At 41.2% G+C, this 27297-nt stretch overlaps 2 protein-coding genes across 2 annotated transcripts; both read right to left on the bottom strand.

Annotated features, from left to right (window-relative positions):
• Positions 1-7427: 7427 nt before the first annotated feature.
• On the bottom strand, positions 7428-19356 carry cenpi (centromere protein I; the record flags this gene model as incomplete). Its single annotated transcript, XM_083980219.1, has 20 exons — positions 7428-7544; positions 7709-7750; positions 8125-8340; positions 8939-8987; positions 9433-9557; positions 11349-11484; positions 12355-12464; positions 12656-12720; positions 12956-13073; positions 13225-13319; positions 13597-13717; positions 15186-15329; positions 16092-16223; positions 16322-16411; positions 16649-16695; positions 16829-16877; positions 17496-17603; positions 17825-17943; positions 18279-18416; positions 19185-19356. 20 exons carry the CDS (start codon positions 19354-19356, stop codon positions 7461-7463), a joined length of 2160 nt encoding a protein of 719 aa, XP_083836345.1. The 3' UTR covers positions 7428-7460.
• Positions 19357-21821: 2465 nt separating this feature from the next.
• tmem35 (transmembrane protein 35) lies at positions 21822-23580 on the bottom strand. The gene is made up of 2 exons (XM_083980606.1): positions 23438-23580; positions 21822-22459 (listed from the first exon to the last, which is right to left on the bottom strand). Exons 1-2 carry the CDS (start codon positions 23555-23557, stop codon positions 22094-22096), a joined length of 486 nt encoding a protein of 161 aa, XP_083836732.1. The 5' UTR covers positions 23558-23580; the 3' UTR covers positions 21822-22093.
• Between the last annotated feature and the right edge of the window lie 3717 nt (positions 23581-27297).

Below are 27297 nucleotides of genomic sequence, written 5' to 3'. Positions count from 1 at the left end.
TGCGTCTAACTCTTGCATTTTCACAGAGACTGATTTACTCGGCCAACGAGATCGTCTGATATGTTCCCTTCTCTCTGCATGCGTGGTTAGAAATTAAAACATCAAACTAAGGCAAGATTAAATGGCACAACAGAGACACTTTGACTAAACCTAATTAACGCTTCATAGGAAACAAACCCAGTGGATTATCAAGCATTTTCTAAGTTTAATGAAAGTTGTTTACCCATACTGTGGAAGGGAGAGAACAGCAACAAATGGCTTCTTCTGAGGGGAGGAAAATAAGCCCTGATATCAGCATGCTGACTGTGTGCATGACTCCAGTAGGAATACAGTACATTACTGCTAATTATGCTTACATGTAAAAGAGAGTAGCAGTTTGGAAAATGTCAAAAAGAGAAATTATCCTTTAAATACAAAGGAAAGTGGAGCAACAGAAGCTCTTTCACTACAAATATTCAGACTAGCAGTACAAGGCAACATGGAAAACAAGGGCTGCCTCTGCCCCGCTGGAGAGCAAGGTGCCATCAATAAGGTCAAAGCTGGGGTCAGCTGTAATTAAATCACTACAGCAGTTCGGCTTCGAGAGGTCTCACTGAGGTCACGACTTGTTAACTCATCACTGCCTTCCGCTTGGGGAAAAAACACACACACAAGACGGACTAAAATATTCATGATCACAGTGCTTCCATGAAATCACAGCATCTGACCACAAATCAGTTTTTCATTGTATATAGATAAAGGAACTTCTTGTCAGTAAGAATATGTAATGTCACTACAGCAGTTGGTAGGTTACTAATTCTTAACGCTACGCTAGAGTTACTGAAGACCCGAGGCAGACTTTAACAGAGGATGACATTTTCAGATCACTCTCCTGAATTAAAAAAAAGGGGGGGGGGGACAGAAAAACATGCCTGAGACGATGTTTACCACTGTTCTCTGCCTATATAACGGCATAAATAATGTAATCACAAAATACGTATTTAAGATTCATCAGAAAACATGTAAACTTCCCATGAAAGAGCCCAGCTGCCTGCCTCCGAGTGATGTGTATTCAAGATTAACCTTTGATGATCCGGAAAAACAGTGAAACAACTGAAGCCTGAAAAAAAAAACACACACACACCCCACCACAGGTCTTTTACCTGTATTCCTCTAGGAGCTACTTCTGCAGCAGCAACAACACATTAAAGCAAATAAAAATCTATAATTGGCCTACTAGTTATGATAGCAAGGCTGGTATTGTTTAAGTGGGTGTGTATTTATGTGTGCGGGGTAAGATTTGACTTTAAAGTCAGGGTTGGAACCGGGTTTCATTAGCGTTAGACATTCTATCATGGTGGGTTATGGTGAAGGGCTAGAAAATGCATTATGTTAATTAAGGAGCCCCATGGTTTCACAGGTGCAAGTTTCTGAGTGTGTGTGCGTGCGTGTGTCAAAATATCAATGCAATATGATCCCAACTGTGCAAGATACAGTCACAAAACTTCACAGGTGTGTAACTGAGGCTAAAGCGATGCATGTGATAGTACTTGTAGGTCAGATGGGCATCACAGTGATGTGTGATGATCCCATGACATGACAGTTGATTCGGGGGAAGAAAAAAAACATGTACACATATTGGGTCCACTGTAATACATGACTGTCTCTTACTACTAAGTGACAGTCATGCCTGAGTGGGTGTGAAATCTAGTTAGCAAGGAAGCAGAGATGTCAATGTTACCAAGACGACATATCGGCAAACATCGTATATAAATTAGAGAGATTAAATTAGACTTAAAATCAGCTAGATGGCTTAATTACATTGTGAAAATGAAGGACTTAATGATAAGACAAAAATAGGAATTAACAGAGAAAGAAGTGACTAAATCATAAATTAACGTTAAGGAGTAACTAAATATTTTTGATGGATGGTTGAAATAATTGGTTTGGTTGAAATTGAAAACTTAAAGTTATGAGTAAACAGTTTAAATGATAAACTAACTGTAACCCATTTGTCAAAACTTGCTGCCCAGTTCAATGCCATTAAAGTATACCTAAAAAAGAAAAGAAAAACATATGTCATTATTTACAGTCAGGTGATATGAAAAGCCTTCATGAAAGTGATGAGGCTTGGGTTTGGGCCAATGTGTCCAAAACACCAAATGAAGTTTTGGAGGTCTGTGGATCCAGGTTGAAGTGAATTCACATGAACACATTTGGAGCATGGTGGTGTCAATGAAGAAGTAATTTAGTTCATGTGAAAGGACTGTCGGGGTAAATCAGACACGCACACAAAAAAAGGTTAGAAACCACCGCCTCAGCACTATCTGATGCAAGTGAGGGCGGCACTGTCCGCATAATGATAAATATAGGACATTAAAATGGGATGATTCTGTGTGATTTAATCTATAGCCTATTCTCCAAAACACAGCTCGAGGGAGAGTGTTGAAAATGCATAACGTTAAACATGACCACAAGGCATGTAGATGGAGATAGGCAGTGACAAAAGAACATCCTCGTAATCCTTTTAGTCTTTCACAATAATAGTTCACTGCTGTGTGTTGCCTTGAGAGACACACTCTATGCCAAATCTGGTTACAAAGAGTAACATAATATGCAAGCTGCTACGGTCATCAAGCTGCATGTTAGTCATTATCGACCATTAATTAAACCCACATATGTGCCGAATTACTGCCGCTTTTATTTCTCATTTTAAATTCTCAGATGTTTGCAGCAGTCCCCGAGATCAAAAGACATGCAATCCTATCAGCACATCAAGCCGGACTGCCTGAAGGAAGTCTGATGAGCTCTTGTTCGGCTTCAGGTTCTGAGGAAAATGATTTCTCAGTGTAGGTACAGGGAGAGATTACCGTCCATGAAAATTACTTTCAGCTATTTTAAACTAATGCAGATTGGCAACACTGAAAGGTCCTTCAGAAGAAGAGCTATATAAAAAGTCATTCTTCGAGGAGGAGTTCCTGCAGTGTCCCTTTATGCCCCCTTTGGGAGTGGAACATTACCCAGCTCTTCCTTCTTTTATTTAACCAAAAATAAACCATTTAAAGCTCCCAGACACCTTCAGTTTCATCCTGGACAGAGCCATGAAAACAGAGAGTTACTGGGCTTTATGAGCAATGATGAAAGAATACAAAACCAGCCTGGTAAGAAAGAGAGAGGGGGGATGCCTTTTGATGTTCAGACCCAAGCTGATTATACTTTTATGAATGAGATTTCTGTTTTTGTATTGATTCTTTGAAAGGGATACACAATCAACATTTGGACACTGACCACACCTAACACACTGAATTAGCAGCTGTGTATTATGATTATTACCATTAGAAATGTGCCAAACTGATTCAAACGTAGGTGTGTGCAAGGCATGATGAAACATATGATGCATCATGCAACAGAAGGTTTCACAATCTGTAAAGTTGTTGTGCATCAATGATCTGGGTGCAGATGAGGCTATTACTTTGTTAACAGGGATGAGATATAGGTGACGTCTACGCAACAGACGGTTTTTTTGTTTTTTCTCCTCTCTTCAGCTGTCTCCCAAAATTATCCCACGCCATGTTGCATCATGGGGCCCTCAGAGAAAAGGATTCTTGGGGCTTAAAACGCACACCGTGGGCTGTAAGTGTTCAAATCCGGCTCAACACCTCAGTTTGCCATCACACTTCAGCCTCCACTCCTTTAGAGTCTGACGAGGCAGGAAAATGATCCTTTCTTCTGCAAAAAAAAAAAAAAGCGAGGAGACTTACAGAGGAGGAAACTTACAGAGAGCTCAGACAGGCGTCTTTTCCCTTTCCTCTGGGCTCAAATAGACGCGCGCACACGCACACAAACACACTCACGGGGGCGCACGGTCAATCAGCGCCTGTACATGCACTTTTCCTTCCGATCCGCAGCTGAATGGAGAAGCTGAAGCTGTGGTGTCGTACACAGTCTTCCTCATTCACAGTGTGAGTTGTTAAGAATAATCAGGACACAAGTGCGCCGTGAACCCGGGGAGATGCTGTCTCCAAAATTGCTGCCAAACACGTCCAGTTGCGCACCTTTTGCTCCACCGGCGCACACACACATACATACATACATAGACACACACACACACACACAACAGCCACAGAGTGTAGTTATCCTGAAGCTCATCAGGCGCAACACATCCATCATACGCATGTCGCCTAAGACAAAACCCCTGCTGCACAAACTATGACCAAGACGATGTACAGTAGCCTACTATCCTAACTGCACCACAGCAGCCAAATCACACGAGTAACCCTCCAAAGGCGCTGGAGGGAAGAAGCCCGTCCACACTGTCACACCATGTCCCTGCGTTTTGCCCTGGATGGTGAGGTTACCCGGCTTCTCCCACCACCACCCCCCACAAAAAACCCTCACATCTTCTGCGGTAAACACTTAAAAAAGAAGCAGGCTGGAAACAACAAGCTTACCTTTCTTCTCCCTTCCTTCTTCCCTCTGGGTGCGAGGCTCCGGCTCAGGTTAGGACCGGGACAGCTCTGTTGAATGTGTTGGCGAAGAAGAGGCCAATGAAATGAGCTACTACTCCCGTGATGAATGCAGACGAGGAGGAAAGAGCTGAGGAGGAAAAGTGAGGAGAGCAGCGCAGACGGAGATTTGAAACGGCGGAGCGGCGCAGCGCGGCACCGGCGGCGGAGTCTGTGTCTCTGACATCAGACAGAGAGGAGAGAGACTGATGCTGCTGCTGCTGCTGCTGCTTTCCTTTAAGGTGGCTTTGCTCGTTCAACATCAGCGCCAACGACGCACGTAAGGGTAAGTCGCGTATCAGCCGGATTTAACTGCCTCGCCAAAAGGATATCATCATCATCATCGTCGTCGTCCAGAGCTGGAAACAGGCGGTGATGAAAATAAAAGAGAGAGAAAAGATACTGAGGAGAAAACTTCCGTGGCGCGGGTGCGTCGGGAGAGCTGCAGGAGGGCGGCTCTGAAGTCACTGCTCAGAGGGAAAGCGTCCAAAAACCTGTCAGGATGAAAATTGGCTCAAGGCTGAGAGCACATCTCCTCTGCAACTCTTTATCATTTCCGACAGCAGAGTGAAAACTTGAATAAAGCCCACAACACCTAAAAATAAGGCTGTGATGTCCTTTTTTTTTCCAGAGCCAAAAACTCTTGAGTGTTATCAAGCCATCCCGAGACAATACTTTCAGTTTCATGGCTGACAAGCCAGAGGGTCAGCGAGTTCATCCATTAGTGGAGAAACAGAGTCTAACAACCAAGGAAAAAAATATCAACATTTTCTGACTTTTAAATGTTAAAATTTGCATATAACTGCTCCAAGAAGAGAAAACATTGCTCTCAGAACTTGTGAAGGCCTTTTTCACTATAACACTTCACAGATCTTGAAATTTAAATGAAAAAGATGCAGACTTATCACGGTGCCTTTGGGATACAGCTCTTGAAGCCACGTGTTTCTTCCAAATCACACTGAGATGAATGAATCTAATATAGAAACACATCAGAAAAGACCTATCTGACCTGGTCTCAGTCATGAGAGTGCATCATGGAAAAAAACTGATCTCTGGATGAACCTGGTGTGCAGTGATTTCACCCTGCCTTAGCAAAAGTAACCGAGGAGCCAGGGGCCTATTAACCATCCAGATGGGTCCCTCAATTAAAGCAAAATGCTGTTTTCCAGATGGCAGAGCATCTGACAGCACTGCACAAGAGTATCTATCCATATAGATAGGTTCTCAACCAACTGATGCCGTTTGGCAAAACATTCACGTTGACTGAACAAGGCTTCCACACCCTGGAAACGGAAATGTATACTGCAGCATCGTATGAAGAAACAACACATTTTTATTCGCCTTGAAAGAAAAAAGTCTCACACTTATTTATTTTCAGCAGAGTGCAAGAGCCAGGTTTTGCAGATGGCAAGCTGTACAAGAATATAACACAAGAAACATCAACAGTAGGCTACAGAATGAATTTTGAATGTTGTATCTGGTTCAAGGTCGGTGTGTTCACATTATACAAAAAAAGTGAAATATTGCAGAAAAAAAAAGAAAGACAAGAAGACAAAATTGAAAGAATCATCTCAACTGTTACTTCTCTTTTTCTGTGGCATCTTCACCATGTTTCATGACAAGATGTTACAGAATAAGTATTTTGCTTCTGCAATGTAAAAAGAAAAGTTTAGTGGATATCTCTCACCAACCTCACAGATGAGTGTGTTAAAATGATTCCCTCAGTTTTTAACATTTTTTTTGTTTCTGCAACGAGCACACCATGTGTCCTTTTTGTAATGCTGCACTATTCTGGCAAAGCAGTGTCACTGAATGGATAAGACTATGAGTAGGAAAAAAAACACACACAAACAGATTAATCTATGTACATAAAAACATAATCGGATCACTTGCAAAGTGGCCGACTTGGAAGAGAAGAAGAGATTAAATATGTACAAGAGCGTCTCATGGCTTGTAAATATGAAGTCCTTTAAAAAATTAGTAAGTTGCAAGTGGTTTGTTTTTCCTCTCCACTGAGCTGAACATCTACCTCTGCTGTGAGTTCAGCCCGCCGCCTGTTAGCTGCTTTCAACAAACCGGGCCCACCGCCGAGGATCATGGGGGATATCGGGGTGCACTGTCCGCCCTCTTTCGATCCCTCCGCCTCCAAAAAATGTATTTTATTTTCAATTTGGAACCAAAAAATGAGACTTCTTAACAAATTAGAGCATCCACTGAAGGTGTGAGGTCTTTCAGGAAAGTTTTCCACCGTTCACTTTTGATTGATGTGGCTGCAGGTAACACAGAGCTGCAGGGTTTCCACACAGAGACGTCGTTCTCATTCATAGCTGCGAGAGCTAGAGGTTCCGACGTCTTGTTACACCCCCACCGACCCCCCCGCGCGCTCCCAGTCCCCGTCACCGACAGTAACCTGTGTTTCGGCCTATTGATCTGTTGTGACAGGAAGGTCTGGACTGGATTCACACAGCCTCTCGAGCATGAAAATACATTTCAAATTCACTTTTGGACCAGCGACGGCAATTACAGATCGGCTTTGTTGTGAGTTACAACTTTGTGTTTGTATCATCCTAAATAGGCCTTTTTTTTTACTGTCATATGGTTTTGTTTTGTTGATATAACATCATGCTGCTGTCCACATGTGATTTACTACGTGGGAAATCTATTATGAATAAACATGTCGACCCAGCTGTAAGTTTTGGCTGAGTTGCAGTTCCACCGCATGAATAAATTGTTTAAACAACATTAAAAATATATTGCGAATCTTGAAAAAGGATCGCAATGCAACAGGTGCAGGAGCCTCTCTCAACGTTTAAATGAAAAAAAAAAAACATCAGAATCTCCCTGACTTCCATCCAAGCAGTATTGTTGAGATGAAATACAAATATTGATGATGTTTTATTAAATTAATAACAAGGAGGAAGGGGAAAAAAGGCCCGCCTGCGGAAGTGAGATGCTCATCCTTGAAGTCTCCTCTGGCTACGGGGTCGGTACAAACAGTTTAAGTCCGTTGTATCCCTGGCTGTGCAGGTATTCCAGGTACCAGCTCCATGGCTTGGTTTGCTGTAACACACACACACACACAAAGACACACAGTCAGGTTGAGGAAATACAAGGAGCTGGGTGATCAAATAAATGTCTGATCATCTTTGAAATATGACTGATGTACAGCCAAATACATGTGAAGTTTATTATAAATGCAGAAATGAAAAGGAGACCCCTCGTACCTTTATGGAATTGAGGTCCATGTCCTTCTCCCCTGGCCAACACTGATAAAGACAGGACATTAATATTCATCGTCAGCCAACCCTGTTAAATCTCAAAAGATCACTGCTGGATGTTGCAGCTCGACCGAACCAAAAGAAGGTGCTTGTATTATTAAACATGAAGAAAACCGCGTCTCATGCAGCTCCCATTAATAATAAAATGTCTTTCTGTATTAATGTATCTTCTATGAAAGATACATTAATACCACATTTGTCTCCTTGTCTTGGCTGTAAGTCTATTAACCAAACTGTACAAACTGGCTGCTTGCTGATAAATCAAGAGTTACACACAATAAGCACAGGCCTTGGGGTGGGTTTTCTACAAAAGTACACAGACAAAGCATTTCAATCACAGTCACAAGATGTTTTGCACTCACCTGCTGGTGAAACTCGACAGCGTAGCTCATGAAAGCAGGGTGGTGGACAAGGTCAAAACTTGTCCAGTACTGTGGCACGTTGCTCTTGACGAGCAGCTCCTCGTCCACCTGTTCACCCATACCTGGATGAAACATTTTGGAGTTCCACAGACAGTTGACCATGACGACCACGTAGTGGTTGAACTCCCGGAAAGTCTGGCGACTGATGTGAAAGGCCTGCAAAGGAAAGCAACATAGGTAGAATCAAGAAATGGAAGGAAGTGGAGAAAGAAAAGACAGGGTTGAACTAAATCTCTCCCCCACACCTTCAGATCATTTCACATCTGACTTTGCTCTGCTGATTAATTTGCATGCTATTTACCAAGTCCATTTCTCTTAATAAAAAGTGCCACTGACATTTTCAGGGGAGCGCACTGGCTGCCTGATATGTACTTGTAAATTCAAAGCTTGCGGTGGCAGCTGTATTAAAATCAACAACTTCAAGTCTGAGAGCGTATTAAAATGAGGCGGATGACTGGACCGAGAGATGTGAACTTAAGAGCTACAAAAGTGAATCAAAAAGGTGCAGAAACAACAGGCAATAGTAGGGGACGGCAGCATCTACAAACCTTAATGTAATAAGAGGAAATGCATTCAAAATGTAGATCTAGATCTCTTCTTCTCTGGTCAGAAGCAGGTTTTGACGTTTTTTCCCCCACATTGTCAAATGCTTAATGCAGTGGACTAAAATGTATTCTTGCAGCATCTTTGATTCAAACACAGCATGGTCTCATTCACAGACATGTATGGCACGGGTAAAGTGGCTTGTTATTACCTCTGTGACTTTCTCCTGACTCTTGGCTGATGTCAAGTTCACCTTGTACCTGAACAGAAAAGCAGCAGTTACGACCCAGCGACCTCTGTGATCCAAAATTTCTGCATAACAGTTTGTTCTCTATGGGCGGTCAAGAAATATGCTATTACCTCCCAATTTTCTTTTGCCGTGGCATTTTTGCACTTTGGTAAAAATTATTTCATAACCCTGGGGTGTAGTCAATTAGCCGACACTGTAAGGATTTGTGTTATTAAAGCCCAGAGACATAAATGACTCAAGTTTTTACATAAAGAGGGGAAGAGAGCTTAAGTGTATTGCCTCTTAGCCGCTCATTATCATAAATAATAAATCAGCATGTAAGTGCAATGAAGCCATTTGATTCCAGTTCTGTTATGTCATCAAATATGAATAAGCATCTGACATATTACATCAAGGGTGTAGCTAACGTATGCATCGAGATACTCTTATGGCAGGCCGCAACGCTGAGTATTCACCGATACATGATGAAGGCCAGTCGGTCCACGCAGACGGGGTCAGGGGAAAACAGGGCTGGGTAGAAGACTCCAGGTGGGGGCATCACCACGAGGGGGAGCCCATACTTCAGAAACGTGTCGCACACCTGGGAGACGGAGAAATATACATTTAACAGCCACAGAGAGTAAAGAGTGAAAAGTAGATAGATACTAACATGGAGCAGATCTCTCTAATGAAGCTTGTTATTACGACTCTGCTTTGATAAGTTGGTACATGCTCATCTGTGCAGCTATTCTTGGTATCTTATTTTCTTTATCCAATTTTTTATGCCAAATGCATCTGGGAGCTGCTGTTTATGCTTTGTAGCAAGTCTTTTCTGTTGTTAAGGTGTGTAGCGAGCAAGGGAAAAAGAGCCTTTTACACGCTCCTCCTGATGCTCCCGAGATAAAACTTTATGAGAAGTTGCCAAGCAACCAGAAGAAGTTACTGGTCTTGGCAAAGAAATAGTTGAGCACATAATCCTCGTGTAAAACGGTGAACTGACATTTTTACATTTCAGTTTTGTGTTAATCAGTGAGTGTTGGAGGTGCTGGTGGTCCCTCAGAAGGAGGCGGCTCACCGTTCCTCCCCCTTTAACAGCCTATAAGCTTAGCCAGGTGAGCTGGCCGCTGACATTAAGTGTACAGATATGACGGAGGTATCAGTTTTCTCATCTAACTCCACGCAGCAAAGGGGAATAAGTGTATTATTTTTTTTAAATCTCAGTTGGAGGCAAACAGTCTGACTGTTTAGTTGGAATATCATACAGATGGATCCGTCTTAATTTTACGCATTTATTGTCAAAGGGATAGTTCAACATTTTGGCAAATTGGCCCATTGCCATAATCCCTATAGTCATAGCAGTAGGTTCGTTACCTTTAATTGTCAGTGCAAGCTATTTTTAGAACGGCGGAGCAGAGCCGCGAGCTGCTCAGAGTTACGCTACGGAGGCTATTGGGATTTCTTGGTTTCCCTCATCAAACTCATCAAATACACAATCCAACAACTCCAAAACGCTCTGGTGGACAAGTTGTGACCTGCACATTCACCACGCTATGAGATAATAACGGAACATTACGAGACAGAGTTATTTTCGAGGTAAATCTCTGCTTCGCTGTTCTAAAAATAGTTTACACTGACAATTAAAGGTAATGAACCTACTGGTATGACTATAGGGATTATGGCAATGGGCCAATTTGCCAAAATGTTGAACTATTCCTTTAAAAATTTGGAATCCACTATGTGTCTGTGTTTCTATACGTCACTGTGGTATTCACTATTTATTGCTGTATTTCATTAATCTTACATTTATGGTCTTACATTTCATCCTCATCCCTTAATTTCCAAGTCTGTCTTATATGATTTGTAAAATGTATGTGTTATGTGTGCTGCTATTACCGATAACTTGATGAGGAAACCCCTAAAAAAGAGATTTTTAATCTTAGAGAGGTCCTTGCATGGTTAAAGACCCCTTCCAGACATGTTTTTAAGACATTAAAAATAATCCTCTTTGAGTAATAATGTCTCTGATACGGTTTTTCCACAAAAAATGTAAATTACCATAGCAAAAAAAATCCTGAAATCACATCACCTCCTTCTCCTTCGTTCAAATGTGAGCATCTATGAGCAATGAAAATGTATTTCATTTGAACTAGACACAAGATGTCTCCTCTTCCACTGAAGAGACTCATGTTCATATCTAAGCATCTCAGACTCTTTAAGATTCAAGTTTCCCACAGAGAATCTTTCCCCCATCGACAGACAGATGTGAAACCATCCGTCTACTGTCACAGTCTATACAGTATGTATACATCATTCTGCACAGCGAAGGTCAAATACTGAAGTCAAGAAAAATAAGTAAAATACATGTTCAAGTGTGGGGGGTCGGCTCACTCACCGTCTCGTAGAAGTCCAGGATGAAGCTGAGGAGGAGGGAGTGAGAGCCTTCGAGCTGGAGGCCTACAGAGGCCAGCCGTCCTACAAAGTGAACCAGCTCCATCACTGAATCCTTAAATCCGGACAGAGTGATGTTTCTGGGACAGAGGGCAGAGCAGAGAGTCAGAAACACACTCTAAAGGATGGACAGACACTTAAGTGATGAAGCTGTAACACCAGTCATCTGATTTGCCCACGGAGTCACAGTCTGTGATTTAAGAGTCTCTGATAAGAGGAAAAACGCCCAAATCAGTCAAAGTGGCAGCTCGCTACATTACAAAGGACAAACTTTGGAAGACTGATGTGAGAAAGAGAAAACAAGCACACAATCGATAACTTCTACTTCGACTTTATTTTTCAAGTATCAGAGCTAAGTTTGCAAATGGCAGTGAATAAAAATGGATCCCTCCACTTACTGGATCATTTATTGTGGGTCAAGCCCAGGTATTTAATGATAACTGACACAGACTCCACCTCTTAACTAGGAAAATCATTCAGCTGGATATTAGGACTGTTTGTGTCTCCAAAGGAAAATAAATCAGTTAAAAGATGTGATAAATAAATGAGTGCAAAACACAACAAGTCAATACGGACCTCAGCTGCTGGATAACATTGGCTTAAATTAAACAGAATAACGTTACTGCACAGACCAACGTCAGGTTTCAGTCAAGAAAGCTGTTACTGAAAATTAATAGAATTATTAATTTAAACTAAAATGTCAACCGAGACAGTTGTAATAGGATTCGTTTTCATCACACTAACCCACGGTGAGTAAAACGGAGCCAACACCTCAAGATATTTATTAAACTGGAAGAAGTGAGGTGTGAGAAGACTTTTTTGGCTTGAAAGTAGAAGCTTAAAGAGCCATAACCCTTATGCTCTTAAGTAAATTCACAAAGTGTTTCAGGTCTATTGCTTGTTTATGCTCTGGGCATAAACAAGTAGCAGAAAGTGGCTGTGAGACTCACATGGAGGTGTGGCTGTTGAGGCTGATGTCCAAGTCGTCCTCTAGAGCATACACCGAGTGCCAGGTCAGCCACTTCAACAGCATATTGCGTAGGCACTCCATCAGTCCGCACTGTACACACACAGATAACAAGGAGAGGAGTCACTAAGGAGTTTAAACATTAAACTGATCAGGACATGTGATGCATGTGATGCATGAATACTCTAGTGCATCCCTTCTATTACACTATAGCAGAAGGTGTGTAAGTTAAGTACAGTAGCAGGAGAAAACTCATTTTATTTGTGCATCGAGAAGAAACCCACCTTGAAAAAGAGCGAGGATGTGAAGAAGAGCTGCATGAGGGGCTCAAACAGAAGTCGTCCAATTTCTAAGGAGGAAGCAGACTGAGTGTTACAGCGCCACAATCACAACTCCTAGTAGATGACGGCACAATGTGACAGACCCTGTTCACATGGGAACATGGCTGCGATTTTATTCAAGTCAAGGCTTGGTTGGGGGGGGGGGGGGGGGGGGGGGGGGGGGGGGGGGGGGCAGTGTGTGTATGGGTTACAGAAATAGACACAATGGATAGGGAGGAAGAGATGGTCAGTGACAAAACTCACGGGAACTGGGGACAACAGGGATGTCGCTGAGCAGGCTGAGGATCTGTGGGCGGAACAAGGAGCCGTCCCACAAACTGAGGAACTTGTAGAGGAAAGCCTCTGAGCTGGAAAATGATTCCTGGTGGCAAAGTGTGGCAAAATAAAAAAAAAAAAAAACGCTGTTATATCATAGGGCTGCCAGCCAATCATGTGGGTGCAGAGATAATGAGTGATGATGGGTGTGAAGCACTAGAGAAAATAGTCATCAAGGCCTGAGAGCTGAGGCTCACCTGGAGGAAGTGCTGTGAGGCCAGCAACCTGTCCAAAAACTGCAGAGCTTCCTCTGAAGTCTGGGAGCCTCCTTCATCGCCGCAGAACAAAAATTCTTAACAGAAAGAGCAAAAAAGGTATTTAGTGAGTGAAAAAGTCGAGGGAATAAAAAGAGAGAAGATTTCAGACAGGCTGCATCTTCATACAGTAAGACCTCCCCTCCCAGTCTTTTAAAACCCTTCTCTGAAAGAACCCCTTTGATATGCCAACAAAGTAACATGTAGTGGTTCAACTCAAGGTCAGCTTTGCTTTAGATGTAAGTTTAGATGATAGGAGGTGTCACAGACTATCACTCCCCCTACACACATAAACACAAACAAAGACGCACTTACCTTCGTGGAGCGCATAGCCGAGCCAGAAGTTGAGGCGTAGGAGGGCAGACTCATCCTGTACACAGTCAAGGTACTGCAGTGCCAGACTGGAGCCCAGCAGAGAGCCCATCTGAGCAGGCAGCTGGTGGAGGTAAAATTAAGAAACAGGAAACACATGAGTGGTGTGATTGAGATGCTACAATAATCAAATAGCTATAACAGACAGCACAGAGTGAGAGTACTGAAAAATATAAAAAGAAATTACCATATAACTTTGATAACAAAGTCAAACATCACATTGTTAAAAGACACAAAAAGCTGATCTGAGAGCATGATTGACTTAAATCCGTCCCAGATAAATCCGTTTCCCTGCTAAAGAGGCTGAATTGTCTATTTCTCATTTCCTTCTTTTCTCTGAGTGGGCAACCAGTCTGATACTGAGCCAATTCATCAGTATCTGGTAATCTCCACAATGTCAGCATTGGGACATATCTTCCATCCCTCTCTGTAGTTTATAAAGCCTTCATTGTGCATGAACAGCTGCCTCTCAATATAGACACAGTGTCAGTATAATAAATAAATCAAAGTGGGACAAAAACAGACTGAGAATGGACACAGCTCAGTTCTTGAATAATTATGGAGCAACTGTATTATTAAACCGAGAAGGAACCAATCTGCCTTTGACAACGAGAGTGTGGGAGTTGAGGGAGAGTGCAGGAGTTGAGGGACACTGACGATGCCTTTGTTGAATAGTTTTATGAGCGTGATTGTACTGCGACGTCTTTCCTAACACATGGCAAAGTACAGCTTTCTTGGCCATAAATGTAGTTGATGCCGTCCAAAATCTTTATTGCTCATGTTGGTTTTGTGGGCAATGAAAGAGGTGAATTTATGTAGCATGACGCATAAAAGTCTGCAAGCCGTTTAAAATGACTTATATTATTTTATCAGGTCACTGAATCTGCAGGGCAATAGACATTTATGGAGAGAGCTCTTTAAGTGACCATTTGCTTTGTAACCAATGCATTACTCAGATATATCTCATCTTCTTTTTTTTTTTTTTCTGCTTTCATTGTTCATATAGGAGAGATTAAAGCACTGATGATATCTGCAAAGAGAGCAACAGACGGTTTAAAAAACAAATCACAGTAAGGTGCTTGTGAAACTGGTTTATGCTCTAATCTAATAAACTAATTACAGCCCCAGGCCACCGCTGCTGTGGTTTCTCTAGGACAGAGTCGTTAGTGGCGCAATACATGCGGTATGTACACATAAGAATTATAACAGTGGCACAGCACCACCCAGTGGTTGTGAGGATGTATCACACTTTAAACAGACGAGCTACGCCGCCCAATCACACGGATAAATTGGCATACATTTTATTCTGCTGCTTCAATAATGAATGAGCCTCATACTTAATGCTTAAATTATATTCTATCTGTACCCCGTCCAGGTGCGCTGGGGCTCTGAGACTGAACTGTAGAAGCTGGGGAAGATGAGAGAGTAGAAAGAGTGAAAGACTGAGAAGTATGGCAGTAAAAGGGCAGGGAGGACCCCTGTGTCGGAGGCCTGTGGATGTCGGTCTCAGATGTTTTTCTGGGAGGTATTACCTCTATACGGTGCATGTTTTCCAGGAGCTGAGTCAAGGAGCGGAGCTGCACAAGGGGGACCACCTTTCCACTGGAGGACAGCTCAGTCTGAGCATCTTTATTGACCAGAGAACTCAAAACTGGCAATTCAAGGTGGCAGTGTTTCTGAAAAATAAAGCACAGGGCAATGGTTAACAAATTAAGACGAGTGTACACAACTTTGTTTTCTCAAATTAAAAAGCTTAAATTAAGAGGAACTGTATAAATACTGCACAACAGGCCTATAACTACTAGTGTTTCAATGATTTTTTGCGCAATATTTGAAAATTGTGTGTGATGCAGCCTCACAATGCTGAATTGGATCAACAGTTCAAAATTCAAAGATATTTGATTTACCATGACAACACAGGGAAAACCAGGAAATTATCACATTTAAGGAGCTGGGACCAACACATTTGTGTCATTTCTGCTTAAAAATAAATCAATTATTTTCAGATGAATTTCATAACTAATCAATACATCAAATCTGGTACTTGGCTAAAGATGGAACATTCATTGATTAATCAATGAATATATCAACAAAAGACTATAATTGGCAACTGTCTATTTAATCAATTAATGGTTTTGGTTGAATCATATTTTCTGATTTGCACATGAATTGAATATCTTAAGGATTTAGATAAATAAAGAAAATACGCAATCAGCAGATTAATCAGTCATGAATATTAGTTGCAGATCTACACTTGGCATCGTCTTCTGGCCATTTCTCTTTGGTATTTCACTCAATTAGCAAGCAGAGAGTGATGATAAGCCCTGCAACAAAGCCACAGCACCCACAGGTGGATGGCAGGGCGGCAAAGGAGCTGGAATGATTGCAAACACAGTAAGCTGTCCACTCTAACACATAAATATACCGTACACACATACCCTTTTCCTAGAGCTGGCCTTATCTTTAATTGTGATGGGCAGATTGATGCCTGGGGCAACCGGAGGACCGTTCCTTTTCTGGACAGCATTCAATGCCGACTTCCAGGGGGAAATGTGGTTCTTAAACCCACTCTGTAGGAAACCGGAAAACAGACAATTTTACTTGATGATGGTCACAATAGTCAACCAGCAGAACAAGCATACAACAACTGCAGAGTCTGGGTACAAACCCTCATTCGTGATGGAACGGAGAGAGTCACAAGTTCTGGGCAAAACACTTTGTAAAGCGACAGCAGGTGCAGAAGGAACGGCTGCCTTCCCTGTGGAGAGACAAGACAATCTTGTACTTGACATCCTCACTTTAACTGATGTTTACTGATAATGCCAAAAACTGACAAAAACCAACAACGTGGAAGTGGTAACTGTTTGTAGAAACACAAACAAAAAAAACACACTGTGCAATTTTTCATTAAACAGACTTTCAAAATCAACAAGGAAGTAATGTGTTTAGTTTTGATGAATAACACTAGAAGAAATCAAACCAGCAGGGTGTTTACCAGTTTGGACTGTAGTTCCAGCAGCTTCCTGACTCGGTTGACTCGCACTATAATGAGAAGATGAATGAAGTAGTCAATAAAAGTCATACGTGGTGGGACTACTAGAAAGGGGAGCAAACTAGAGAAAATAGCGGACACAGCAGGAGAATTGCGGATCAGGTGTGAAAATGTTTAACTTACCACTTTGTTGTATGGTCAAAAGGTACAACAGATGGCAGATGAAAGGACACTGAAAAAATGTGACAAAATATACAGACATCAAATCTCAGCTGTTGTTCAGTGGATCCCACATCACATTGTAGTGGAGAGGTCATGTCATTATACACACTACTACACACACAGATTAAAGCTCTGAATTCATCAGACCACTTCCAGTTTCAGTTTGGGGAGATTTTCACTTTAAGTAGCATAGACAACACTGTTTCTAGAAGTAGGGCCCTGGTTGTGAGGCACTGCTCCTAAATAGATTAACTGCAGCACAATACAACAACACAAACATCATTTGTTATGTATCAATTACAGGTCCAAATTACATAAACCCATTATCCGTCTTTCCAGCCAGGCAGAAATTAACTTTTATTTATCAGACCAAATCTGTGTCAAGGCACAGCTTCCATAAACAAGGAGGCCTTTCCCATTAGACACTCATTTTAAAAGCTCTGGCATATAGATACAAATGTAATTTAGATGACAAATAACCTTAGAGAGCCTTAAATGTGTTACTCGAAACAAGCAACAATGAATAGTTGAATAGTATATTGAGCAAATTTTATTTGCTTTGCTTTCATCATATTTTTTCTACACAGCTTATTACAATAATACTAAAGATCATCAGTACACAACATACCAGATTTTCCTCTGTGACAAAGCTGAAGATGAAGCCATAGACAGCTCGCAGTTGGTCCTTTGCATCGATCATGTCAAATACGGTCAACACCCACTTTATGAAAATAACCTGAATAATGCACATGCAAAAGAACACATGGATTAACTATGACTCTATCTTAGCAATGACACAATACAGAGTCTGAGGCAGGTAAACAAACACTCCATCTCAAATATTACATTACACCAATTTATCAGAGCAAAGGTAAAATTAAGCTTTTTATTTGCAGCAGAACATGAATATCCAGAGCTTGAATATGTATAAGTGCAAACAAAATTATTTGCACTTACTTGAGTGCCAATGGGTATTTTGCCAACACCCAGCCAAGCCATCGCACGAACTACAGCCTCCTGTGGCACCACAGTGGCAGGAATCAGACACTTCAGCACCCGAACACACGGACTAGTCCCTGCACAGAGAAGTTCGCAGAAAAAAAAAACATCAGCGGCAGGAAGCAACGGACCAAGTTGTGACTGGAAAATATGAAGCCTGTCCAATACATTAACACACACATTCTACACTTTAAAGAAGAATGAAAGAGTCTTTGTGCCACTGTGTGAAAAATATGTCATCACACCACACAGATAAGACATGAGACCATATCTAAAACATGAATGATGTTAGGATCCAGCATTCGTCATACGAGTGGCCTACACAGACAGGTCCATTACTTCTGCAATACATTTAACAATTACAGTTATACTCAATACACTGGTGCTGCTAAGTGCTAAGTGATTGCCTTACCCATGCGGAGGCTCATGGCAAACTCCAGCATAATAGAGATGGCCTCTGGAGACAGTCCTCTGTTGTAGGCCACCCTCTCCACCAGCACCAGGTTGTTCTCGATCTCATCGTTTCCGACCACAGGAGTACCTGCTTCAACTAGAGAGAGAGGATAGGGCAATGTCACAATGGGAAACTGGATGAGTTGGTATGACAGACTGCAGATTCACAGCAATAGCAAGAGACAAGGCAATTCTGTCAAAAACAATGCGTTGATTTTGTTCTTCTGTCTGATAAACTCCTGCATCCTGGCCAAAACACATGGGGAAGTTCAGATGGTAAACGATTAAATCCATAAAAACAACAAGTTTAAACAGCTTTCTTCTAATTAAACCCCCCAGTTTTGTTTCGTCTGGCTGGCAGTCCTTAATTCACATATAATAAGTTTAGTTTACTATCTGTGACAAAGAAAAACCCAAATCACCACATATGAGAAGCAGTATTTTTAATGTTTAATACTGATGTTTCTATCCTGTATGTGTTTAACTCTTATGGTGCTATGGACCTCGATTTGGGTTTATCGATAGCCTATGTCTTTAATAAAGTATATCGATCTATCTGTCCATCTAGTAGTATATTTTCCGTTTGCAGCTAATGTTACTGGTTTCACCTCAGCTGTCTGTAATCAAAGGGGACAAGCTGAGAAAGTACCACAGCAGCAACCATTAGCTACCAAATATTTAAAAGTTTCAACCTAAAAACTCGTGAGAAAGTGGTGTAAACTGAGATTACTGGCGTACAGTCTCGTGTTTACTGTGTTATTTATCCGATCTTCTCCTTTCGTAACGTAAAACAAACCGGGCAGTTATCACCGTTGGCAACACCAGCGCCGCCGCCTGTCCGGGTGTTTGTCCGGCCACCACCTACCGTCAGAGAAGTACTTCAGGGCCAGAACAAACGGGTCCTCCGCCTCGTTCTTCCTCCTCTCTTTCTCGGCCACCCTCAGACTTCTGTTGCTGCTCCGGCTCGACACGCTTTGGTCGGCGACCGAAGACGGATCCGCATCCGACGACGCCGACAAATTTAACGATGCTGCCATTTCTACATTGCTTTAGAAACACAGGGCCCCGACCCTGGCGACTTCAGCCATTCAAACAAAACTTAAATTCTCCGCGCGACCGTTTACTCTGCGCCTGCGCAGTACAGTCCATCCGTTTTTAGTTGCTGAGCGGGAGTTGTAGTCAATACATCCATGGTTGTAGTCCGTCTTGCCTACAACCTGCCTACAACCGTTGACGTCATTTTTTTTTGTTTTTTTTGGGGGGGGGGGGACAAATTTTTATATTTTTGTGCAGGACGACGCCACTGCTGGAAGTCGACAGACGGTAAGTAGCCTACTCATCAATAACAACATGAAAATTTGATATAGAAATCTACATACAGTACTTCACTTTAGCCTACATGTCAAATGTAAAAAATAAAAATAAAAAAAGACTAAAAGCAACTAGCATAAGCCATTTTAAATGTTGTAGCCTACCTCTCAGTTAGCCTAAGTGACTTTTTTTAGACTGAATACCAGACATTACATAATATCAGCTCGAAATGTCCTGCTTTTGCTGGTAGCCTATTATTAACCTAAATTATTGAGTTTTTAACGTGGGCTCCTACATGATGAATGCTTTTCACTATTTTCTGTTTTTACACATTCAACAAGTAGCCTTTCTCAGTCAATGATGACAATTCTTGGTAGCATCACTCCATTTGATGGGAATGCTGTTTGTGGTGTTGTGGTTGAACTGAAATATGACTGTCTTAAAATGTTGAGCGCCACTGTCACTCTGTATTCAACCACAGACCTCACTATCAACAGCTCTCGCTCTGTTTACAGTCTTCTGCAAATTATTTTGTATGGCTGGATACAGTCTCTAATAAATTAGTTTAGAATTTGTTAAATGTTTTTTCATCAAAAATTAGTCAAATTGTCTTTTTTTCTCAAGTACCGGTAACTGCTTTATGATTTTGTGAAAAAGCCATGTTCAAATGGTTGACTAATAATCCAAAACTCACAAACTAAATAGCCTCCTTACTGTAGGCTACTATCACAGGAAATTAAAAAAAAGCCTACACAAACCCTACTGAAACAGATGGTCTGAAAATGTACTTGTTGCCTCAAATTGCTGCAGCTGTTCTGCAAATACTACAATCACAATTAATCCTTAGTATTAGGTAGGTTCTTCTGACCCCGATCACTCCCCTAAACTGTAACATGTTACTGACCCTCAGTCCAGTTTCCATGCTCCCGTTTTGTCATGCAGGCCCAAGACATAACAGAAAGACCCTTGTTTCTCAGTTATGCTTTTGTCCCTTACACTAGACGTGTCATGGTTCTTTTCTGTCGATGTGGGGTTATATTGAGGCCATCAGAAATTATCTTAAATAAATAAAATAAAATAAGTATATTTGCACCAACCAGATTTAATTCCTCCAATGCTCACTAATGTCATAATACAACTTCTGTTACTTGTTCACAAAACCAATTAATATGAAATCCATCATAAGGCAAGAAAAGCACAAGGGACAGGAAACCCTGTGATCATGTGCAGTCATATTGCTAATAGGAAGGAAATAAGGACCCAGAGACATTGTATAGCAAGATTACAACACAAGAATCTTCTAACAAAGCAATACAATTGCAAATTTAAGGATGGTTTAGTTATATGTGATTGATTGAAATGTAAGAGTGGAAGTGAACAAACAATATTTAGTCAGTCTTACCTCAATTTCTTTATTTTAAGTTTATCATTTACAGAAATATTGTGAAATCTCAAAACTGACAGCATTTTCAACTAAGTTTTCATCCCCAAAGGAAAACTGTAAAAAGGAATGATTTTCATATATTTAGAGAGACAAAATAAAACCAACTGGATCAGCAAAAAACATTGAGAGAGACTGAAAAGGTTTAAGACTACAACTGTGAATTACAAAAGGTAAAATCCCATTTTTAACAAGCAAAAAGACCTCATTGATTTGATTATGTTCCGCTGTGCAAGCTAGCAGCAGATACCTGAGGCAGCACTTGCTGTCCTTCGCAGCTTAACTTCACTGTGATTTAACTGAACTCAAAGGAGGAATAAGCAGATCAGCTTATTTTACTTCAGGAGTAAGGATTTCATGCGCACTTTTGCTCAAATCTACTGAAATAAAAACTGAAACCAAGATTTATGTATCCTTTCTTTCTAAAATAGCATTCTGGTTGCTCTGCACCAAAATTAGATGTGGATATGTAATCATATAGTTCATGTGTGATTCGTATAAAATATCTTTCTTTTTAGTTGATGTTCTATTGTCTTGACCAAATGAAACATGCTTGAACTACGGAAATTCATAAATTATCAGTCTCTCATACCTACAAGTATAAAAACAAATTAGAAAAACAAGCTACAAAGATTCCTTCATGAAAAATAGCATTCTCAAATCAACATGTAACATAATTGAAATTCACACTCAAGTTAAAACAAAAACACAAACACAGCAGGATTGAAATAAATAGGGGAAAATGGGCCGACTATTGTGACAATGAGCTGGGCTCATCAGTTTCCACAGGTACGACTGTCCACGGTTATGTTGAGGATGTACGGATCAGGAGTTCTCAGTTTCACATTAAGAGTGCAGAGGAGAAGGTGAGAGGAATCAGTCATCCCGCCGGATGGGACAGGGACGTGTGAGGGCTTTTTATTTCTGGAAGTGACTGTTTCCTTCAAAATTTCAACAACTACAATCCATAGAGGCGCACCAGGTTCCCTTTGTCATGGCTTGGACCAAAGTGGAGAGGATTTTTAAGACTGCTTGACCTTGTTCTTTTCCTGGTCATTCATGTGCTGTTCCTCTCTGCTGTCCTCTCTCTCCGGCCGGTCATCGCTCTGGCGGGCAATAAGCAATCGGCAGGTGAGCAGAATACCAAAGACTAGAGCGTGGGCGTAGCGCTTCAGGGGGTCTCCTACTAGCTGGTGGAAGAAGAGGACGGCCAGCATGACCAGCAGCAGCAAGAAGTTGGCCACGTCCTTCGGCCTGCCCGGCACGAGGGTAAGCACCACGCCGCAGCCCACCTCCAGAGAGCCGATGATCTTACGGAGCAGGACGGAGCTGATCCCGATCTTTTTCAGGCCTGGCAGTGCCTTGGCGTAGCTCTTATATGCCCTTTTCTGCAAAGGAAAAAGTACACACATTTAAAATATAATTCAATAATAATACTTCCAATATCTCACTAAGGTCATGCAAAACCCACCACCAATGTCTGTCTTTCAGTGAGGCCATTTAATGAACATAACATAAGGTCACCAAGTGCTCTCCACATTAACATGCCTCCATTTTACCACAATGGCTGCACAACAGATGATGCTCTGTTGTGGGGGCTCAAGGAAGCATCATCACAACCTGTGTAGGCTACTACACTCTGTAAAATGTCCTCTTATGTTAGTGAGGATTTAGCATGATGCCACCTATCCTATCACCATCATCATCATCTTCCACTCAGGACATTTCATCATCAGTGGATCAAGTGCATCTCAGAGAATTTGCTCGAATGCGCCGCCATTGCTCCTCAGCTGTGAAGTTGCTCCTGATATTTATAACGAGAAGCTTATAAAGCAACTACAACATAATTAAATAGGCTGCAACTTGTAACCTGTTATTTACGGTATCCGTCAGATGTGTTACACCTTTAAGCTACATTATAGCATGCGTTCACAAAATTACATCCATTCATTCATTCATTCATTATTCATCTCGGTTTCAGCGTTCATGAGCGACTAGCAGGCACATTTCGGATTGTTTAATGTGCCCATTATGATTAATCGATGATAGTATCGAGATGCTTTGATGTTTATCTTGATACATATAGTACCAACATGTGTGCTAACTGTTATTAAAGGCGATGCTGGGGATCTGAACATTTTTTGATACAGGATTACCCACAGTGGGGAACAGCTTTCACACGCGCAGATTAAAGGAGGAAGCCAGTTTGAGGGGTTTCATTTCCCGTATCTTTCCCTATTTAGGTCAACATATCCACACATTATTCGAGCCTGAGAGCGTTTCTCGTCTGCAGCACAACACAGAACAATGGCCTTTGCCTTTACCCCCCACACACACTTATTAATCGTTTCGCGATTTCTACTCACCATTTCACTGTATGCATCTTTGCTGAGCCTCGGAGTGAGCTTGATGGTGCCCATGAACACGAAAAACAATCCCAGAGCAAAAGAGAGGGCCACGATAGTTATTGTCCTTGGTGAGGCCATCTTTCCGTAGCGCGCACGCAGCCTGTCGCTTTCCCACTGAGCTGAATGAAAGTCGGACGGTTTCCCCGGCGAAGATGCACCACAGGAGGAGGAGGAGGAGGAGGAGGAGGAGGAGGATGGGCTTCTGGATGAACCACAAAAATGGCGACGCGTTGGTTGGACCCCTCCACTTTCTCTCTCTGCGCTGCATCCAACAGCAGCAGCGCACATCACACTTTAACCTTCACTTCACACGCCATCAATAATAACACAAACTTGACAGTGGATTGGTTAATATTTTAGCTTCTATATCCGCAAAATGTCTCTATCTATCTGTCAAACAGGAGCAGGCCCCATCACCCCTGGGCCCCAGCTGCTGGAGGCTCATGGTGTCCAAATGTTTTTGGTAGTGACGAATAATATCAATCAACTCATCTGCACTAGTAGAAATAGTCAGACACTTCACTTAAGTAAAAGCACTGAAACACAAAATGCTCATAAAAAATTAGCCTACTGAAAATGTTACCAAAGTAAAAGTGGTCTGTATAAACACAGACTCCTACTGATTCCTAATGAAATGATTACACAGTAAGTGTGATCTAACAGAAAAATATGCTCATTTTGGCCTCAGTGTCCAAGCAGGTTATTAGGAAAATGGGGAAGAAGAAAAAAACCTTTTGCCTGCACAAAAAAATGTAATTTCGTTTCTGTCTCTAGGCAACACAACAAAAGGTTTAGCAGTTTTGCACATTTCAGTAAAGCCTCATTTGAGGGCATTTAAATAAAAGTCTGCAATGTTTAGAAGTATAGCCTAATTGTACACTGTAAATCCGTAGAACATGTGACACGTTTAAAACTTAAACACCGGTGTGTAAGACCTAAACACCAGGTGTTTATCTATGGACAGAAGTGTTCTCTTCTTCAACACTGGTGTTTTTTTTTATGTTTCAGCCAAGACTTTTCTATTTTTTAACACCTTGAGAACGCCTCAAACCAACAAGTGTTCTGATTATAAACACATGTGTTATTGCACTGGTGAAAGTGAATGGGGACTGGCATTTAGATTTCAACTTGATACGATGCACAATAACTAGGCTACATATCTGTATTTTTCTCCTGGTTCAATGTATAGCTCAACTTTGATGGTAAATCAATGGCAGAATTTTTTTTTTTTTTAAGTGCTTAGTAGGTGCTAAGTTTTGGCATTTTAGGGGTATTGAGGGGTGCTGAGTCCAAATCTGACAGAATAAAAAAACATGGCCTCAAAAATGAGAAATAAAATGTGTCTATGGTGATTAGCTATGTGAAATTTTGACCCAGTTTATCCTATTTATTTCTGCTAGCCTAAATGAATATCATTTGAGTAAGTGAGACAGGTTATGCAGCCTGACAGACACAGCACAGGTCACGGGTCAAACTCGTTCAGTAAAGTCAGCTCGCCTGACAGACGTGACGCAGGGCACGTTTACGCGCGGTGACGTGAGCAGTCTGCCGTTGAGCCGTCAAAACGAAGAGGAGGAGCGGGGTGAAGAGGACGTCGAGTTGCTGGACAGCAGTTTGACGTTTGTTTGGAGACAGCTACTTCTCCTGAGGTTTGTTCACTAATTTTACAACTAAATTTACATGTCGTACTGTTTACTTTTCGCTTATTTTCTTCCATATTGTCTCTAATATGAACCCTAAGTTAATGGCCGGCAACGGTAGGCTAACCAACGGCTAACTGCTAGTTAAGTGAGGGATAACCTGCTCTGCTCATTCATTAGGCTACTCGGTTATTGTAATGCTGTTTATGGGTGAAATGAATAATTTAAGACAAATTGTGATTAAAAAGCGATCTTTTTGATCTATAAATTGCCTCTGAAAGAAAAACTGCATGTAGCAGTTATAAACAGCTGTTGCTATGAGTCCATAGTAACGGCTGAGTGGCCCCTGGCAACAGTTTGTTATACATAGCAACGGCCTGTTAAATAGAAATAACAGACCTTACAAAGTTTGTAGAATAGCTATTAAACTATCTTTATGTAAGTTGTCTTTTATGCTTGTAGATTAAATAGTAAAACGCTATTTTTGCTTTACAGACAGACGCACTGCAGGCATGGATGGACTGCAGGTCGCACGTACAGTCACGTGAGCAGAAGGAAGAAGAGGAGCGGGCTATGGCGAAGAGGAAGACGTCTGCGTTGCTGGACAGCAGTTTGACGTGTGTTTGGAGGCTGCTACTTCCCCTGAGGTTTGTTCACTAATTTTACAACCAAACTTACAGGTCGTACTGTTTCCTGTTTGCTGCCGTCATGGCAAATATGACTGATGTTGAACTGAAGTGACTGAGGGTTTTTTCATTTTCACCCAGGCAGAAACCGTCCTGGATGCCACTCTTGTCCTGGGGGTGTCCTACATGAGCCATCTCAACTATCCGAAGGTGTAGCCCACCTACTCCCAGGTTCCTCCAGCACCACACAATTGGGGACCTGTTCACTGGCCCGAAATCAGCCAAATACAGGTCATTATTTTCATACACAGCAACAGTTTACTGTTATACAAAATCCCACTGATGTATTATTACAATCTCTTTTTCATTTTTCTCCATTTCAGATTCTTTTCAAAGATTATGGCCTGAACGAGGACTTCTCAGATGACCTGTTAACTTGTTTTTTGTTCCTGTAATGTATGAATGTGTTCTTCATATAGGCTAATATTATATTTTTATGTGTGTATATTATTTTATAAAATGTAACATAGAATAATAATAGTTAAAATAAAGACGTTTAAAGTACAATATTCTGTATTATTCCATTATTCCAGTGTTTCCCTATAGGTTTACAGCTTTTGAAGGGGGGTGGCAGCAGAGGAGGAAAAGGAGGACAAAGGAATCATGGTGTTCATATGTTTCCTTTCAGTCAATTTTTACAGTATAATCAATAGATCAATACAATATAATATAATTTTATAATATAAATAAAGTGTTAAAAACCTAAACACATTTTCCTGAATAAACATGTAAAAGTGTTTAAAAAGTGTTACCGTGAATAAACATGTTCTCGTGTTTATTATCTAAACACCGTGACGCGTTTGAAAAGTGTTACGGATAAGTGTTTAACAATGTGTTCAGATCTTAAACATTTGGTTTTACAGTGTAATTGGCTTGAGCATTTGATGGCCCTGGCTCATGTGGTGTTTATGGTCCTAAGAACAAAAGCAGTAAATTACATCTCCATAAATAAAACTACAGACAGTTATCAATTAGCAGCTGTGATTCTAAATATATGGTGCCCTCAATACCTAATGACCAAAACAAACTTTTTTATGACAGAAGTTCAAAAGACACCCTATAAACAACATGCAAAACCATGGCTTCATGTTGGTATAATTAAATGTTTACATTTTAAGAACCATAACGAGCCATAACATTAAATGTAAACACACAAGACATGCCATGTAAGTAGTGACAAAATGTTTATTATACAATTTCATAAATATGTTTGCAGTTTAACAATGACCTTTGCTCACTGCACCGATCATTACTGGAAAATTATTCCAGTAATCATAAAAAAGGATTTCAATCAAAAACATAATAATTTCCCTTACAAATAAGACTGATGACACAAGATTATACAACGTTTTGGCCGAGCACACATGTTAAATATTTACCTTGTATTTAGCTTTTTAAGATCATATATTATCAATGTTCTTTGTCTATGGTTACATACAGTATTTCTGCAGACCTGCCCTTCACTACGCTTTTGCAGTTTAACTCCAAAGGT

This window comes from Trachurus trachurus (genome assembly GCF_905171665.1).
Source record: "Trachurus trachurus genome assembly, chromosome: 10".
Taxonomy (NCBI): domain Eukaryota; kingdom Metazoa; phylum Chordata; class Actinopteri; order Carangiformes; family Carangidae; genus Trachurus; species Trachurus trachurus.
Note: the sequence above shows the minus strand (reverse complement) of the source record. Positions and strands in the feature narration are given on the sequence as shown.

Excerpts from the sequence above, each read along its gene's own strand:
- tmem35 (XM_083980606.1), bottom strand. The coding sequence starts at position 23,557 with ATGGCCTCACCAAGGACAATAACTATCGTGGCCCTCTCTTTTGCTCTG. Across the intron at positions 22,460-23,437 it reads AAGATGCATACAGTGAAATG|AAAAGGGCATATAAGAGCTA; the intron begins GTGAGTAGAAAT and ends TTTCCTTTGCAG.